This window comes from Linepithema humile, chromosome 6 (assembly GCF_040581485.1).
Source record: "Linepithema humile isolate Giens D197 chromosome 6, Lhum_UNIL_v1.0, whole genome shotgun sequence".
Lineage (NCBI taxonomy): Eukaryota > Metazoa > Arthropoda > Insecta > Hymenoptera > Formicidae > Linepithema > Linepithema humile.
This window is the reverse complement of record NC_090133.1, coordinates 21,096,591-21,114,542: the sequence shown is the minus strand read 5'-3', so window position 1 is coordinate 21,114,542 and position 17,952 is coordinate 21,096,591. Positions and strand designations below refer to the sequence as shown.

Sequence of the window (17,952 nt, the reverse complement as noted above, 5' to 3'; positions counted from 1 at the left end):
CGCACTTTACCACGACATTATATTGTACTTTGTATTGTAGTTAGACGGTTGAGTTGTATAGGGATCGACATCATGAATTTACAAAACTTTCCGACATGCAAACTATATTTGCCAGGTGTTCGTCCAATACTGGATATAGAAAGAAGAAACTTGAAATGAAAGGCTCGGGGCAATAATACGCTGAACCATATAGAACAAATTTAGCGAGCGAGCACGTAAAAATAGCCATAAATCAATCAATGAAATAAATCAAAGAAATGGTTTCTGAGACTTTTTTCTAGCTTAAATCGCGTGTAACACACAACACTTTCCCATTTAAATTATGCATATATTTAACTTGCAATATCCGAAAAATTTAAGAACAGAAATATATCATGTAGTAATTAAACTTCATACATTTGCAATTGTTATAACATTACACGAATAAATCGTATTGATAATTTATATTGTTAATTAAAAAATCGAATTTTATCTTTGTTCTGCTATCTTATTTGTATATTCGTTATCGTCATTAATATTTCATACGTGTCTGAAAATGTAAATTTCTTCATGAGCCGGACGAGATTTTTAAAATTCAATATTCATTGCCGTAAAACAATTACGCGTTATCGTACCGTCAATTTTGCAGCGATGGAGAGAAGAAAGCGAAAGACCGAAGAGGTGGCTAGGAAAGAGCGTCAGAGCCTCTAACATCAAAGAACTCGGTGCATAAATTTGCAATAAAGCGCATTAACGGTCGCATAATGGCGCACAATGCTATGGGCGCCGGAACGTACAAAGTACGACGGTAATTTGAAAATTGAGTGGCTAATTCAGAATCGAGTAGACGCTGAATGTCTCACCTGCAGCCGGATCTCCATTAAAATTTCATAAAGCCCGTCGACGCGTAGCAAAGGCAAGCGCCATACGCTGAGATTGTTTAAAAAAACTACTCGCTCCTTTACAGCGTGGCACAACGACGCTGTTTCGAGTTCTGATAAAATATGTCGCGGAGAAGATTGCTATCGCTGTACAATGCTTTACGGCATTCCGCGCGTGAAATTAGTTCAAAACAATTTTCCTTTACATATAAAGTTTCAGCAAACATTACTTTATTCTTAACATTACGTTAATCAACGCGTCAGAGAATTTATTCGCTATAGAGGATTTAATTTACGACGGTCTTGCCAAAAAATACATTAATTTTTACCAAAGGAAAAACAAAGATTTATGACGGTCTAACGTTTAATTCACTATTTGTTCTAGTTCCAATGTTTTCGAAATTTTCTTGGCCGTTGATTACTTTCTCGAGCACCGGCGAGCTCGGAAAGTTTTCTTTATCGCGGTCCTGAGTTAATTATATTACAGCTCGTCGCAATCTCGTTGCGACTTAGACGCTAGTTAGAGCAAAGGATTTTCGAAAGTTATCGTAACATTGCACAACAGAATCGTGACTGCAGAGTTTACATTAAATTGTATCGCATAACATCATTTAGGTATTTGCGCGACACTGATATTTAAAATCATCGTATCGTTTCAATAACGCATTTAATTAAGATAATTATAATTAATAGCGCAGTTATCGAACATGTCCGTGCGAAAAATGATATAAATTCGAAACAAAATCGAAGCAATATTAAATAACGGTATTATATTAAAAATTATCTCGTTTAATAATTAAGCTTCGATACTCGTACATTGGCCCCTTTGATAAAAATATTTGATTAGATAATTGCGTACGAGCTTTTACATATGCATCGCGTTATCGTTTGCATTTTCATATAAATTTATTTCGCTTTTACAATATATGTCTCGGTTTTATATTTCCATCGTATGCCGACGAGCGCGCGCAAAAATATCCGCAATTTTATATGGTCACCGCTGCGTAATAGCAACTGCAGGCTGTCGATGCTCTCGCAACATTCATTAACGTTTTTACCAACGAGCTTCCAGCGCCATTTTTTACTGTTATAACGAATACGCTGCCAATCGCAGTTAGTGAACATATTCGTGATAATTCGCATATGCGTCGCGAATCGAACCATGAATCGCTGCAGATATAGCAAAATCATCCTTTCACTGATAAAAAAAAAGGGAAGCTTTAACAAGCTGCGGCAAAACAGTTTAATTCGCGGTTATAATTTCACAGGTAAACAAATTGCATAATGAATAAAGTGTAATCATTATAATGTAAAATCGGATTTTCGCTTTAAAAATGTGTGCGCATTTATAAAATATTCAACGTTTTAATTTTTTATTTTATGGACTCAATAGCTATGCAATTAATATATTATTAAAAATAAAGATAGATATTAAACGATTTAACATTTTTCACTATATCGTACAAAAAGGGATCGGCGTAACGTATGAGATGCAGTGCTTCGAGATCGATATTTTCGAAGCGCGATGTCACCGAGCCAGAAGTCACTTCAATGAAGAAAACGCTACACGCGGCAAAGAGAATAAAATGGATCTTAGCATAAAGTATATTGGCGCCATTCTTCGTTTCATCGTAAAAAGGGTTTCGAAAAGGATCACGCTACGCGAAATGCGATTTCTCCGCGCGCTTCTCCTATCCATTTTTCCTTTACTCAGCGCACAACACGAAAGATCGGAAAAGTGGCGAGAGCGAGGAGAAGGGGCGAAAGGTATCCTTGATCCGTGGCTTTTAACTTTCCGGAAATCACTTTCCTCCATTATTTCCCGTGGCTCCTGCTTCCCAGACGTTGCTGGCAAGTTGCGCCAGACATGAAGCTGTATATACGTGTTACGTGTTTGTTCGTGTATGTATCCCACCCGTGTACGTACGTAAACTTGCAAAGTTACTCGTGTATTTATACGAGTCTCGTATAATACAAAGCTACATATAATGTGACACGCGCAAGACACGTCTACATGCGGGTATCTGAGGCGCTTCTCACAGATTTCGCGATATCTTCTAAATTTTGCACGAATCTCTTGCGCGCGAGTTTACAAAGATGCAGTCCTCCACGAGAAAAATAATTAGTGATAAAAACCTAATGTTTCATCAAGATGTTAAAAAATTACCCACCCGTGTACGTACGTAAACTTGCAAAGTTACTCGTGTATTTATACGAGTCTCGTATAATACAAAGCTACATATAATGTGACACGCGCAAGACACGTCTACATGCGGGTATCTGAGGCGCTTCTCACAGATTTCGCGATATCTTCTAAATTTTGCACGAATCTCTTGCGCGCGAGTTTACAAAGATGCAGTCCTCCACGAGAAAAATAATTAGTGATAAAAACCTAATGTTACATCAAGATGTTAAAAAATTACACAAACTTTTTTGTAACACGTTTTTATTCACAATACTTTTCTGTAATACTGTTCGCGACTTTGTAATCTTTGATCGACAATTTTTACCTGAATATTGCTTTTTGAGATTTTTTTGCGATATTTGTGATATTTTTTATTATGATAAAATTATTTATACTTTATAAAACTTGTTAAAACAGATTTTAATTAATTATATCGCTGAAATTTTATATTATATATAAAGATAATTATAAATATAAACATATTTTAATGCTAAATTTAACGTTGACAGTTGTATCGTTTGCTTCTAAAAGATGTTGTCTAAGTCTGAACTCTTAGTACTCTCGCTCTTTGCTATTCCAAAGGGATTTCTCGAACTTGGCTGATTCTGACGCTTGATACAATCGTGAAGCATGTACTCCTAACCCGTTTTTCTTTTGACCTAGCGACCTATCCGGCCCTCGGTTCTTTGATCCCAGTGAGTTGGGCGAGATTCATTGAACAGTATCAGGATATATTGCACGATACTCTCGCTCATAGGTATGCCACGTACACATCAAAGGGCGGTTCATCAGAATTCTCTCGTTGAGCGGACCACTTATTTTCTGGCACGACACTCCTTTTGGGCAGAAAGTTCGGCCACTACCGGAATTCTGCCTCCGACCGCAGCAAAGAAATCAGTCCGGTCAAAGGATCGCGTAGAACTTGTTACGTTACACATTTGTGCCGAACGTGCGGAAAAAGTTTCCTCCGTTGATCATATTGGTGAACAATCGCTGGCACACATCCGACTATTATTAATCAAAAGTTCGTGCAAATAAGTTTCAAATATCTAAAAAATGAGGTCAGACTACGACTAGCATCGTAATCGAGCCGGTAAATAATTTGTGAATGTCATGCTGCTACTATTATCTCAAGTTTCCCGAATTTAAAAATTTTTTATATAGAAAAGCTTTGATGTATTCGCAAATCATAATTAATCTACGCGGAATCAGTTTTCAAATAAATATCTTTCTTTGATATTTAGTGAGAATAAAGATAAAATGTTAGAAATTATATATTAAATTAATATTATAAAAATCATAAACTTAACCGTGTCAGAGCGGTGACTTGTAAAGCGAAGATTTATTACAGTACCGTATAGATGATCAAATGCAGTAATGCCAGCCAAGATTGCCGGCTGCCCAAACTATATTTTCCTTCGGCGCGAATGCATGCAAAAATTTGCAATTGCCGCGAATTTCGGCCGGGCACAAATGGCGCGAAATGAAAAATGTATGCACGTGGCAGACGCGTGTATGCGCGTATGTACCGATGCACAATAAATTTGTTCACCTCCCCCGTTTTACGGTCCAGCGCCTGGCCGACCACCGAACCGACCGCAAAACGGAATCAAATATGACAGGCACAGGCGGCATTATCGAAACACAATACGCGACTCAACCGGGATGCGGGCCGCCAATTTGTACCGAAATACGAAGCGCGCAGTATCTCCGCGTCCAATCACGGCGAATTTGGTGTGTGTGACGCAAAATTATATCGATAGCTATAAAAATATTAATATTCACAACTGAATATCCGTACCTTTGTATTTATTGCTTCCTCCACGGGCCGTGTGTGTTATTCGAAATAAAAATCGTCATTGAATAAAAACCTACCGAGTTATTTCCAAAAAAAAATATTATTTTTTACATTTTTATATTTTCACGATATTATATTTAGCTGAGCGAGATCTAACAATGTTGAAATAGTTGCGACAAATTTACGGGTTCTGGCACTTGAGTTTGGTAACAAGAAAATGATTTGTTGACACTGTCGTAGGTGGATGCGGCAGGCGAGAAGAAAACTCGCGCTCGGTTTTCTCGTTTTACCTTCGCTCTCTTGGCAAGAACGATAATAATGTACACAGGAGACATACGCACGGACAGATTCTTTCAGCTTTTCGTTGCAAACGGGTCTAGTTTATGGCCGCATTTAAGAGTCAAGCCTGCATAAACGCACGGTCCCAGGTGGATTCCCGTAAGAACGGCCAATGAATTCCGCTGAGAAAATTGCCTGGGGGGGCGCGTGAGAAGGTTCGCGGACACTTTCTTCACCGGCGCCAGTGTAAAAATCGATTCCGACGGTAACATCGAGGTTGCGCGAAAGTGTTGCTAGAAGTCGCAAAGGGTTGGAGAAAACTCGCGATAAATTTCCCTTCTCCTGTTGCTTAAAAACCGCTGAACACATAAATATCTTCTCGAACTTATAAAGAAGTTTATGTTATGTTACAAAATGTTTCGATTCCTCGATATTTTCTCGTATAAGATGGGGTCAGAAGTTCGGCTCTCTCGATTACATGAAGTTTCTCAGAATCTATTCTTTTCTGCAAAAATAATATGGAAAATTCTTGATCGTTTTTTTCAGAGAATTATGTACTTTGATAATTATTAAATCTATATTATTTCAGATTGTTGTAGATAATTGTTAGAAACGTAGCCAATTTTTTCGTCTAAACGCAAGTGTATCGTATCGTATAAATGGATATCTGCATCTTATACGGAGACAATAAAGGTAATTTAAAAATACAACAATCTAGGAGAGAACGGAGCTTCCGGTAAGCGCAGTTGAGAGTAGCGATACCGTTTCGGAAGTCGAAGAATCGCGGTTCTAGAACATTGCACGCCATTCTATCTAAAGGATTATCCGATGGATTGCACCAGCTGCCGTGGAATTTTATTCCGCTGAGACAAAAGTTTTTCGGAAGCGTCACGCGATATTTAGGCGTTCCGATCGTGAGATCAATGGGGAAGAGCCCGTGACATTTTCCCACTTCACTTTCGAAACTGCAACATCGATTATCGGCTACCGATGGACATTAATGGAAAAGTACAGTTCGCCGAAAATTCACGGGTTTTTATCCGCGACAGGATGGAAAATCCCGATATACAGTATGATATTTAGGTAAATTAAAATAATTTTCTGTTAAAATCTTAATAAATTTCGATTGCGATTATCGTGACGCGGACAAGAAAAATGAAATTAACTTTGTGTAACTGTAAGCGAGAAGTCTTGCTCCGAGTTATTAGAACCGGCAGTCGGAGTATATGAAACACCCTGTGAAAAGATTTCCAGATGCACTTAATGAATTTCTCTCTGGAATCTAATTACACGACGCTTAAATTTTACAGCTCTGTAAATAGCGACGGTGTTGCACTTTCGAGAAAGTTATGATTATCTAAACGTAGACACAGAATTATGAAGTGCGAACTTCGAAATTCAAATCTCAACAAAGAGAGAAAGTAGAGCGAAATTGTAACATTTTTTTTTTATATAAAACAACACAGTATTGTCTTTTATTACACATTATTAATTTAATATTAGTTTTAATATACGCTATTTTATTTAATAATTTATATATAAATGCATGAACAAAAATCACATTTTCACGCGAAGTTTGCGAACAAATTACATTGCTGGAATTAGAGATATAAAGCGTTACTCAAGAGCATAAAGCGTTGCATGAGTTTCGCCGGTATTCGTGTTACAAAATACTTCAACTCCCTGGAATTTGTTCCATCGCGAGATACTCGAGCTAAGCCGCTAAACAAAAGGATAAAGCGTTGATATGATTGATGGAGCATCTCGTCAGGGAATCAGCAGGTGCGGCTCGCGAGCCTTCGTTGAGTAATTCATCGTGTACACTTTTGCCTGCTCGGCGAGAGAGTACGAAGTAAACGAGAAAAAGGAGGAAGAAAGAAAAGGAGCGCGAAAAAGAGAGGCGTCGATGGGAAAACACGAGAATGCTAATTGTTCAAGCATCGCTTTTTTTCACTTTTACTCGGAAAAAAATGTTGTTCACGCAAAACGCAAAAGAGCTGTAGTGGACGCACGTTGCCGCTTGTGCCCGCGGCAGATCGAGGTGAAAAAGAATTGCATCATCGCGCGTTGCAAAGTTGCTACCTCAATGCGGCCATCGCATTCACGTGTTTCACACGCCGGTCAACTCAATCAGTGCGCAATCAACGCTCTCGTTTAGTTACTTCCTGAATGGCCCGCTCAGTCATTCGTTAATTTAAATTAATGAAGTTGGTTGATAAACTTGAAACGATCGGTACTATTGTGAAGCAAAATTAATTCGGCCTTTTTTAGCTTAATATCGCTGAAACTGCCAAAAAATGAAATAACTGCATTTAACGCTATTAACTTGAAAGTACACATGATGGATGAATGAACAGAAAAAAAAATAAAAAAATTCTTTTCTATGGTGTAAAAACCAGTTTGTTTTGTTAAAAAATAGTGCTTTTTTTTTAACTTTGTTAAAGCATTTGTTTCTCGCTTAATTTCTTATTTAATTGCGAAACGATATATTTAGCTTGGTGTTTTCCAACGCAACACTTAAGGTCCATGTTGATTCAGTTCACTTTACATTGACTAATCGACACACAATCGCTTTCCGGTCTATCCTCGTCGCGCCGGCAATTTCAAAGCGTCACAGTCGCCGTTTCCGTTCCGTCTCTAAATCCCATCGAGCAAACGTGCTTTTTGCTCGTTGTACAACCGACAGGCAACGAGACTTCTCTCTGCAGAATCATTAATTCCGATGACGGTGGATCGGCGGAACTTAGGACGCGTCCGACTGAACTGTCGGTTATCCGAGGGAAGAAGCAGAATGGAGAAGGACTCGCTTCGCGCGGCGGAGCAAGGAGGCTGGCCGAAGGGGACGGGGCTGTCATTGATAGTTGTGATTAATGTGCGATGCGTCGCCAAGATAACTTGATTATGCGGGTGGACGAGCCCTCCCCGGCACCATATCTCATGCTCTTTCCTCTTTCCTCCTCGCGCTGCTTCGATGAACATTTTAATCTCTTTATCTCGCGCCTTCGTGTTCTTCGATTCAAATATAACCGCCGTTTCTCGAACTCAGTCAAGTAAGGCGCAATAAAAGTGTCAGCATTTTTAAAGAGTTTATTTGCATAAGTCTTTCCCTCGCACCGATTTTAGAGAGATATAGAGATATCTGAAGAAGAACGTCTCATAATTTAGTCACACGCGGCAGCGTAAAAATTAAATTAAACCTCTCAATAAGTATGCCTGATAATAATACTAATTTTACTTCTAAAAATCTCTTTAACATTTTTTAAAATTATATCTATCATAAAATAGAAAAAAATAATGACAATTTTATGACTTTGAATACAGATTCATATATCAAATAAATTTGCAAGTATTTCTGAAAAAATGTAAAACATAATATAATTTACCTTGTTTTTCTATCAACAATTGTATTGTAAATCTCCTAAATTCTTATAAATAATTTGTTATTATCTCAATTGTCAATTTTTCTCTTTCAATCATGTCAGAGATTAGAAATCTGATTAAAAATTACAAATAAGCACGATTTCATGAGTTGACTTAATACTTGCAAAAGATCCGAGCCAACTCCGGCAAACTTTAATGAGAGAACGATAGAAATAGCGCTTTCCAACGGGCAACTTACGCCCCGTGATGAAATCTGACAGTGTAAACTATCTGTAAGCATCGACAGCCCACTCGTAGTCCACGCAACCTTACTAGAATCTGAGCGAACAATCTGAAGTGAGCGAAGTTCTTAATTGATCTCGACACGAGCGTAAATAAATTATGTGGCGTCGTCGAACAGCAACTCCTACAATTTCCTAGGAATAGTCAAATGGTCATTAAGCATGCCACAGATTATCCTGGATTATAGCGTCCATTATCATCAGGCACGTATTCTGGCCAAGTCGTAAACCTCCGATCAGACCGCCGCAGAGATCTGACAATGACGCTCGTCCTATTCCTCAAGCGAATCGGCCGTGTCGACGTCCCGCGCTGGGTCTTCGACGATCTTTGTCTTACGGGCGTAATAATGAATATCAAGGTTTGTGCAGCTGCAGCGGCAGATAGGCGACCCAATGTTTAACTTGCACGTTGCCGTGTGTATTATTGTCTGCAGTAATTGAAGAGACGAACGGAGCTTTCGATCATTTCAATTGTGTACAGCAGTACCGAACGTTACGTAAAGGTACGAGAGAAGGCGAGAGGACTGACGGAGAATTACGAGAGTCGCTAGAATAGCGAAGATCAATATAGAACCAAGAAAGTTTTCTCGCGCTTTGCCAGGTGAAATTAGTTTACGCATGAAAACTCGGTATTTAACGCAAAGTCAACATTTATAGAGTCTACTAGATAATTGCTATTTGTTATGCGCTATTTATAAAACAACATCGACACACGAACAAAATTTCACTCCGCTATGTTGAAATAAATGATAACAATGTCACAGTAGCATTTAATTTAAAAAAATCTGTATCTTAAATACAGTTGCAGATCAATATTTTGTACAGCTAAATATTTAAAATTATTTTTTCCCCAATGCATTGATTTTTTTGATAAACTATGTGTTGATGTTTATTATACAGGATGTTGGAAATTACAATGACCTATTATTAGCTCGTACGTTGAAATACCTGTTGTCGCTTACGTAAATTGCATAGTCACTTCGCTGTAGAGACGACAAACTGTCATGCGGACGCGAACTTCCAAATCGTAGGATACAACGGAAAGTTTTGGGCGGCGGCAGTTTCCGGACTACGGAGACGTCATCCGTCGACCAAAGTTGACCGAGGAATTTGAGTTTTATACCGTCTGTCTACACCGGAATTTGAAGTTTCCGCCTTGTCTCTTATTTGATCCGCTTTGCCCACAACCGCGACGTCCAGAGAGACGGAAAGCTTGCTTTGAAAGAAGCGTCTTATGCTCGTCGTTAATATTTTCTCATATATTAATAATAAGAAAATCTACAGGAAAGTCGTGTACATATTTTATAAATATTTTAAAAATAAAATAATGCACCTTGGAGAAAAGAAAAATGAATTTCTATTTAAACACATTTAAAAAATAGTATTGAGTCAGCTTTTCTAAATGTTCAAATTCAAAATAGAAGTCTTATATTTGCTCTCAAGAAGTTTAATTTATTTAATCGTCGAATTTACTGTTTGATACTGAAATATTATTAGGTCTAAAGTGCTGGGGAAATATTAATTCGTGCATTACAAGATTAACGATACGAAGGCAGGACGCAAATCAGGAAACGTATGCGCTAATGCGCGTAATTACAAGCGTCATAAAGTAAGGGACAAATTAAATATTCTGCAGCGGGGTGTGCAACGTTTTAAAATAATCCCATTATCAAGCACGCAAACACGCTTCGCACCCCCGCAGAACGCGAGAGCGTAGCGGAACTCCGATCGATTCGTATTATATACACCCGGCAGCGCGATTACGCGATAATTGCATATCTCGCGCGATATAATTAGGCGTCACGCGCTGCGTCGTTTAGGCTGATAATGTAATTGCCGAGTATGCACCACTTTTAAAGTCTCGGCTGTCTCGGATCGCGTCGTAATAAATGCACGATGTTTGCCGCGCGCATCCTTAAATAATCCGTCGAGATTGCCGATGCAGTCTCATAAATCATAGCCCCGTAATGAGAACGTTGCGATACGTTGTCGGGTTGACAGATTGCGAAAATAGCTGGCGAAAATATCTCGTTGTCGGCGTAAAAATAATACGTCTTGCGCAACGTTACAATGGTAATTAAATTTGCAGCAATTAACAACGTCCCCCAGGATTCTCTCGCGTAATTATTTGAAACCGGCGACGACTGAATGGCACTGCGATCCTTCCATAACGCAAAACGCGTATCTTGCACGCGCAGAAAGCGACATGGTAGGAACAAAAAGAGCTCGCGGAAGGCAAGAGCGAAGATAATTAGAGTGCGCTTGTGGCGGCGCGGTCGAGACGGAAACCATATTCGAAGCGATACTCGTTAAAACAGCCGTTACGTGCTGATAGCGACTATTAGGGGAACTTTCGGCTGTACGATTCAATTACTTGGCGTGTTTTAATTGCACCTACCTATTCGCGAGTCGAGTCGTCGCTGCTCGAAGTCAACGACTGCGAAGGGAACGGCGCGCGAGTGCCGTCGGAATGCGAAAAAAATCAGATCGGCGCAACGATCGGCGCAACGATCGGCGCACGATGTCGAGATTGCTGAGCGAATTGAAATTGCCTCGAGACTCATTACGTAATTTGCCGAAGACGACGGCAAAGAGAATCGATAACTACTAAGTACGAAATTTACGTCCGCAAGCGGGTGTCCACGTCGGCGACGTCGTTTGTCCTCTCTCGCAAGCCGCGCTCCGGCTCCATAATTAGGTCACTTAATTAAGCAATTTGCCGCTAAGAGTGCTCGCTTAACAAGGAAAACAGGCGCAGTTTACGAGCCTCGTTTCGGTGTTAGAAGCATTTCGCTAGAATTCGTTAAAAAAACGACATGTCTTTTTCCCGCTGATGATCTTCCATTTCCCCTCCCCCTCTTTTTATCTGTTATTTCGCTTCATTGTTCTTTTTCCTCATTCTCTCTTCCTCGCTTCGTTCTTCGTCGATCTTTTCCCGCCAGCTGGAGCTAGTACCTTTGAGCGATAGTCTTCGTAATGAGGGCAATTTATTATATCAAAGGTCACCGGGGCAAGAACGAGAGTCTTCATTCTTCCGGTGCTGCACTCCTTCCTCTCCCGAGGATTCAGAAGAGTAGAAAGTGTACCCATAATGGAGAGAAATTAAATCGTCTTCTCGAAAGAATGAGGAGCCGCCTCCGTTTAATACGGAGGCACTTCATCTGGATCGCGATATAGCCTCGAGTTATCGCTTCATAAATCGGTGAATCGAGATTCGCTAGCCGCGGCTGCTAACGATCTGTCCGGTGCTCGCCGGGACGGTAAACCCGACGAACATGGGCCTGTAACGAATGAGTCAAATCGGAAAGTAATTATAGATTTTAATTGAGATTATTAAGCGTGATAGCAGTGCGCGCGCCATCGGAATCGTGCTTATCCGCCAGCGAAACCTATAATTCAGCACGGCTGGATTGCAGCGCTTCGTGATATCGCAATGATTGCCTGCTATTTAGATGAATGTGATGTTAAAACGAGAATATCTCTCTTTTTATACGAGTGCCCATTGCCATCTAACACGCAATTATATTATATCATTTTTAGCACATAGAGTAAAAAAATTATACTGATTATTTAGAAGCGGATTATTATAATCGTTATGTGACAACAATAATAATTTAAAATTCGGGGATTAAATGGAAGGTAAAAGCGTTAGATACACCGCTGGACAATTAGTTTCATTCTGCCCGCCTTTTATTCGTGTGGAAACGTTGAATGGTTATCGTGTTCTTTGTGCGCCCGTAACTGCAAGATAATTGGAACGGCTAGTTCGGCATTAAGACATAAAATAAAGGACGGCTAAAGTTATAATCGCACCGTAATAAGGAAGGCAAACGTACGCAGATTAACATCGTTACTGCATATACAATATTTGCTGTCGTTCTTACGATTTCCGCTTTCACGTCTGCCTAGCTAAGCTGTCGTGCGCTGTTTGATCGTTTTCTGAAACAATAACCATCGTCTTCCGCGTATCCTCTTCTGCGTTTACCCAGCAATTAAGCTTGGTTCTACCGCGCGCATTTATGTCTTTACTGCATTCAGACACGTTGACACAACGTGTCCACTTGTTTATAGTAGGTTTCCAACTATAAACTCAGAGACAGAACTTAGACTGTGCAAAAATATGTATAAACAAGAGCGAAGTAAAATAGCTGAAAAGTAGAGAGTAAGATAGATTATTTCTTGACAATTAAAATAACAATCGAAAAAAAGAAGAGAATAAAAATGCAAATAATCCCAATTCATATATAAATATAGTAAAAAATTTAAAAGATTATGATAAAGATAGCAATTAAATTGAATGATTTACATTAAATTGTCGATTAATATCTAATTAATAGACTACTTTATTTTTTTAATTATTTTATTTCATCGTTTTAAGTTAAATATTAATAAAAACTAACTGGGAAAAATCATATTAAAATCGACCGGCGCGTTAGCGATTAATTAATTATCTACAAAGTAATATAGAAATTCTGTTTGACAGCAAATCAATATATACAAATTTTTTTAGATATTGATAACACGCGTAGCATTTGGATCATTTTTTATATTAATAACGTAACTGATCACATTTTGTGACAAAAATAATATTAATTAAATATGATAAAAAAAATAGCGTAAAGAAAATAATTTTATCCATTGAAATAAGCTGTGTTCAACGGCCACCGTCTCTTAACCAATGTATGCGGATAGTCTAATTAGTTAGATCAACATGTAAATCTCAAGGATAAACGGAACCATCTCGAGGATGGTATCCTGCGGCAGAGGTAGTTAATAAAATGGTCTTGCGACCCCCCGAAATCCCACGGCGTAACGATCGTCTGTTTTGCGTTCGTTGGCGGGAGACCAAAAATGTTATTCCTGCTTCTCGTTTCATTAACCCTGAAGCGGTAGATATTTGGCGAATCTAACGATTTATTTATCAACAGCGTTTATTTATCGAGATATATAACGACTAATTAAAAGGTATAATTAATGTTAAAATCAGCGTTCGAGTTATTCATTCCGTTCGAAAAGTTTCTTATCCCACCTACCTACCACCTCCCTGCGATATTTCTCCTATTTCTGAGTTATTTTATTCCTGCTCCTTATTTCATTAAGTCCTCTGCGGCATTCGAGCGAGAAAACTTAATAAGCAGAGAGCGCCGGCGTCCGAACTTTGTGCTGATGCAATTAATATCTCGCCGCGCTCGTAAATGATACACTTTCAAATTTAATTCTTCTCTTGTTACATTAAAATGTATGATTAAATTAGAGACCTCGAACACAAAATTCCATAAAGAATGAGATACTTCTTTTATAAATAAGATCACCAACGTAATTAATAAGTAACGTGTCGGGCTACATTAATATAACACTTTTCAAAACCTTTCTTAGATAATTTAATTGCATTTAGTTTATTCATTCGTGTATCATGAAGAAAAACTCGCATTGTTGTTGCACGAAAAAACCGCAGAATCTTAATGAATCATCGATCGGTTTCACAGAGAGATACACAAAACCGAGAAATGAGCTCCAATTCATTTCAAGTTGGTAATTGACCTTCCTCGCACAACCGATCGATTATTTCCCGGCAATTCAGCGTTGAAGTTCCGTAATGTCGCTGATGGGATTGCGAGATCGAACCGGTGCGGTGAAAGGGCCGCGGGACAAAAAGGAGCCGCGATTGCTTTATTTAACCGCCGCCTGTCGAAGGTCATTATTTTATCGGCAGCGGCACGGATATCTCTATTCCGCGAAGGGACGAAAGGGACGGCGAGCGGGGATAGTCGAAACTGGCCGAATGTGGAGGAAGGGTTGGATTGCAGGTGTACGCTGCGGTGTGTGGTCAGCATTACTCGCCCCGAGCACTGTCAGCACCTCCCCTAATCGTCGTTTTTGTCGCCGCACCTACCATTTCTCTTCCGTCCTCTTATACAAGCCCGACTCTTTGCTAGCTCGACGTCTCTCGCTCAACGCCTACGATGTCTCGCATTCGGTGTTTATGCTCGCAACCCCAAGTCCCAACTCCATTCCTTTCTGCGTTATTTATCACCGCCACACGTCCGGATCTCGTTACTAGCCCGACATTCTTTCTTTTAGATAATCCTCTCACAATGAGTTGAAAAAATTACCCCGATTAAGACAGCTATTATGTAACTTTAATTCGAGTTTCCGATCGCGGTTCTGTCATTAAGTCGTTATAAATCTTGTCGAAATTGAAATGGAATTTACTTATAAAAATAAAGAGAGAATACATATAATCACAAAAAAAAATTAAAAATATTTATCATTTTAGCAACTGAATTAAAGTCTAAAAAAAGTCTAATAAATGTGATATAAAATAATTTCAAGTCACTTTTCGTAAATTAATGAAAATATAAAAATAAACTTGAAGTTTCTGCTTGGATGTCAATATTAATATTCATTCCAATTGGAATTTATTTTTTCTTTACTCATGAGATGCCAGAAGCATTTCAATCGTTTCAGAATTTATCCAAATGTTTATAATAAAATAACTAATAAAAAATGGAATTATTCCTATCGGAAACGTTTCGGAATAAATATATAATAGCCTAGATTACTAAACCACACGTTTAAAAACGTGCAAAATAAATATTACTTCAAAAGCGTATTTTCTGACGAATATATATACATATATTGAATGCAAATCGAAACGATTTCACTAAACATTTTGATTCCAATTCAATGCTTGTGGTGTAATTCATTTCTTTGCTAATAATTGTTGCAATATTTAACGAGAAGTGGCAGACGTCACTTAAGAAAGTTAAATGAGAATAAAATTAAATCAAAAGGGAGACTGTTCTCCCTTCTCAATCCGCCGCATTCCCTTCGATGGCGGACTTAATTGACTGCGGAGTAATAATTATGGCATGCCTAGTAATTACTTATTTACCAACTCCGCGCAAATCTTTCAAAATTTGAGGAGGGAAGATGAAAGAACGAGTATCTTGGGGAACGCAACCAGCTGCGTCGATCCCGCGTAATCCCAAGGGCCATCTTTCTCCTTCGTGTGATGGGAACCGGATGCTTACCTGGAACAGAGAGGATGACGAAATATTAATGACGCTCGTAAAGGTTAGTGGCGGCATCGTGTCGTGCTGCTTGACCTTATAAATCTCCCGGTTCCTCGTGGAAACACAATGTAAGAGTTAACGTTGACGCAGCGTGCCGCCGGTGAAATATTGAAGCGGAGCGTCGCAATGGCGTTGCAGCAATTTCGTCGATGACTCGTATCGTAAATAATGCATGCACATTCCTGACGTTTGATGTGTTGGTCGTTTTAGTCTTTTCAAGCGTATAAAAATATTGTCAATAAAGTTCAGATTGAGATATAATAATAAATTCAACAAACAAAATTTTTTTTTATTTATATTAAAAAAAGTATCACTCTATTGACGTACGTGTATGCGTGTATGATGGTCATTTTATTTCAATAATTATCAGAAGATCGTCACACGAGTGCTTAATGATCGCCGTTTTGAATAAAGTCATATATTATTTTATTAATAGTAATAATTTAATAAGAATTCTGAGATCGAGGAGATCAATACAATGTATAATTCTCTGATAACTCTTGAAATTCACTTAATTGTGCAATTACGAATACCCTTGCGTGTCTTTATTAATTGCTAAAAATAAGGATGCTCGAAATGATGAAGTCATTTCTATGTCTCTGGTTCATTCCCGCGCGACTTTTCTGCGCTCCCACTTCTCCGTTCTTTCTCGATTTTTCTCCTTCTTTCGCAACTGGCATTCTGCCTAGTGGCAAAGTAGAGGCCCGAGGTAGAAATGTTTCAAGTGGATCTCGGTGCCACCCGATCCCCGTCCCTTCCCAATCCACGACCTCGCGAGCCGCAACCTCGATGACGACGCACCACCACCGTCACCTTTCGCTCGTCTCTGCCTTTCGAGAGTCGAAAACGCCTGGCGCTTACTCGACTCTCGGCGGCAAGAGTGGAAACCCGAGAGGGCTTTTCACCGCGCGCTTTGAAAAACTAAAGGCGTGCTGTGTTAATAACGAGGCAAAAAGTATCGGTTCGAGTGCTGAACTCTTTTCTGAATTTGCCCGCCGTAATGTGCAAATGGCACTTTCGCCTGGGGAATATATCTTGCTTTAATCAAAAAATTGTAAGTAAGAAATTTACTTTTTGCTATTTTCTAATTTAAAAAATCACATATCTTTGTAGCTCTTATTAAAATTATCGTGAAATTATGTATCAAATCATGCTTTATTATCTATTTGCATACATTAATCAAACATTTTCTCTGGATTGCGCGATTGCATATATCTTTTTTGCACGAAAAGCCATTTAATTATGTTAGTCTCATGACAATTTTATCGCGACACGTTGATCTCAATTGAAGCCTTTCCAAGTATCCAGCAGCCAGCCAACGATGATTCTTCTCCTTCCCTCCTTTCTCGCACAAATGCGAATTTGCAATTCTCGTGGGCGATACGGCAGAGAAATTGACGGAGGGTTGCTTCAATTTCGCGGAGTTGGCTCGCGTAAGATTTGCATCGCAACTTTCGGAGGTTGCCAGCGCTACTTTCCTAACCTTTGTTCTAATTCTCGAATGCCATTCGGATGTCCGATTCTCAATTCCGACTACGTCGTCGAAATTTCGAAGAGATACACTATATTGTACATCGACGTTTGCAAAGAATTTCCATTGTGACAATCGTTCATTGAATTATTAACTATAATAAATATTCACAAAATTTAATTTATTTTCTTAATTGCGTGTCAATTTGATCAATATAGTATATCATCCGAGAAGCAATGTCCTAGAATAAATTTTTGAAACAAAATTGGTTAATGATTACAATGAATTTTATTGTTAATTATCATACTCTAAAAGTTGCTTTTTTTTACTATTATGAGCATTAGAATTATCTATCGGTATGATGCAGTATTTAGTCCTCATACGCAGACTGTCGATGGTGCGCATATCGATTTATCCGTTGTTTATTGCATTTTGCGTTAATTAAATGTACCAATTACACGTTGTAAATACCTTTGATATTTGAAGCGGAAAATCAGTAGAGCATAAGCTTTTCACACAAAACCAACGTCATGAGTTAACATCAACACAGGGAATAAAGACAATAATGTAGTAGAACAAAATTACAATGTAGTCGTCATTTGTTGTTTAATTGAGTGACGA

General features: G+C 38.8%; 2 protein-coding genes and 1 long non-coding RNA gene across 12 annotated transcripts in view; 1 reads left to right on the top strand and 2 right to left on the bottom strand.

Moving 5' to 3' along the window:
* The window catches only part of Fas3 (fasciclin 3), a 302,280-nt gene that overhangs the window by 89,222 nt on the left and 195,106 nt on the right, over positions 1-17,952 (bottom strand). The window lies entirely within an intron of this gene.
* Positions 1-17,952, bottom strand: part of LOC137000466 (uncharacterized) — a 128,161-nt gene that overhangs the window by 43,423 nt on the left and 66,786 nt on the right. Inside the window, exon 3 of the mRNA XM_067357020.1 lies at positions 15,680-15,818. Within this exon, the coding sequence (XP_067213121.1) occupies positions 15,680-15,818 (139 nt within the window). The remainder of the gene's footprint in view (positions 1-15,679; positions 15,819-17,952) is intronic.
* Positions 1-17,952, top strand: part of LOC137000467 (uncharacterized) — an 89,600-nt gene that overhangs the window by 17,717 nt on the left and 53,931 nt on the right. The gene's annotated exons all lie outside the window — the stretch shown is intronic.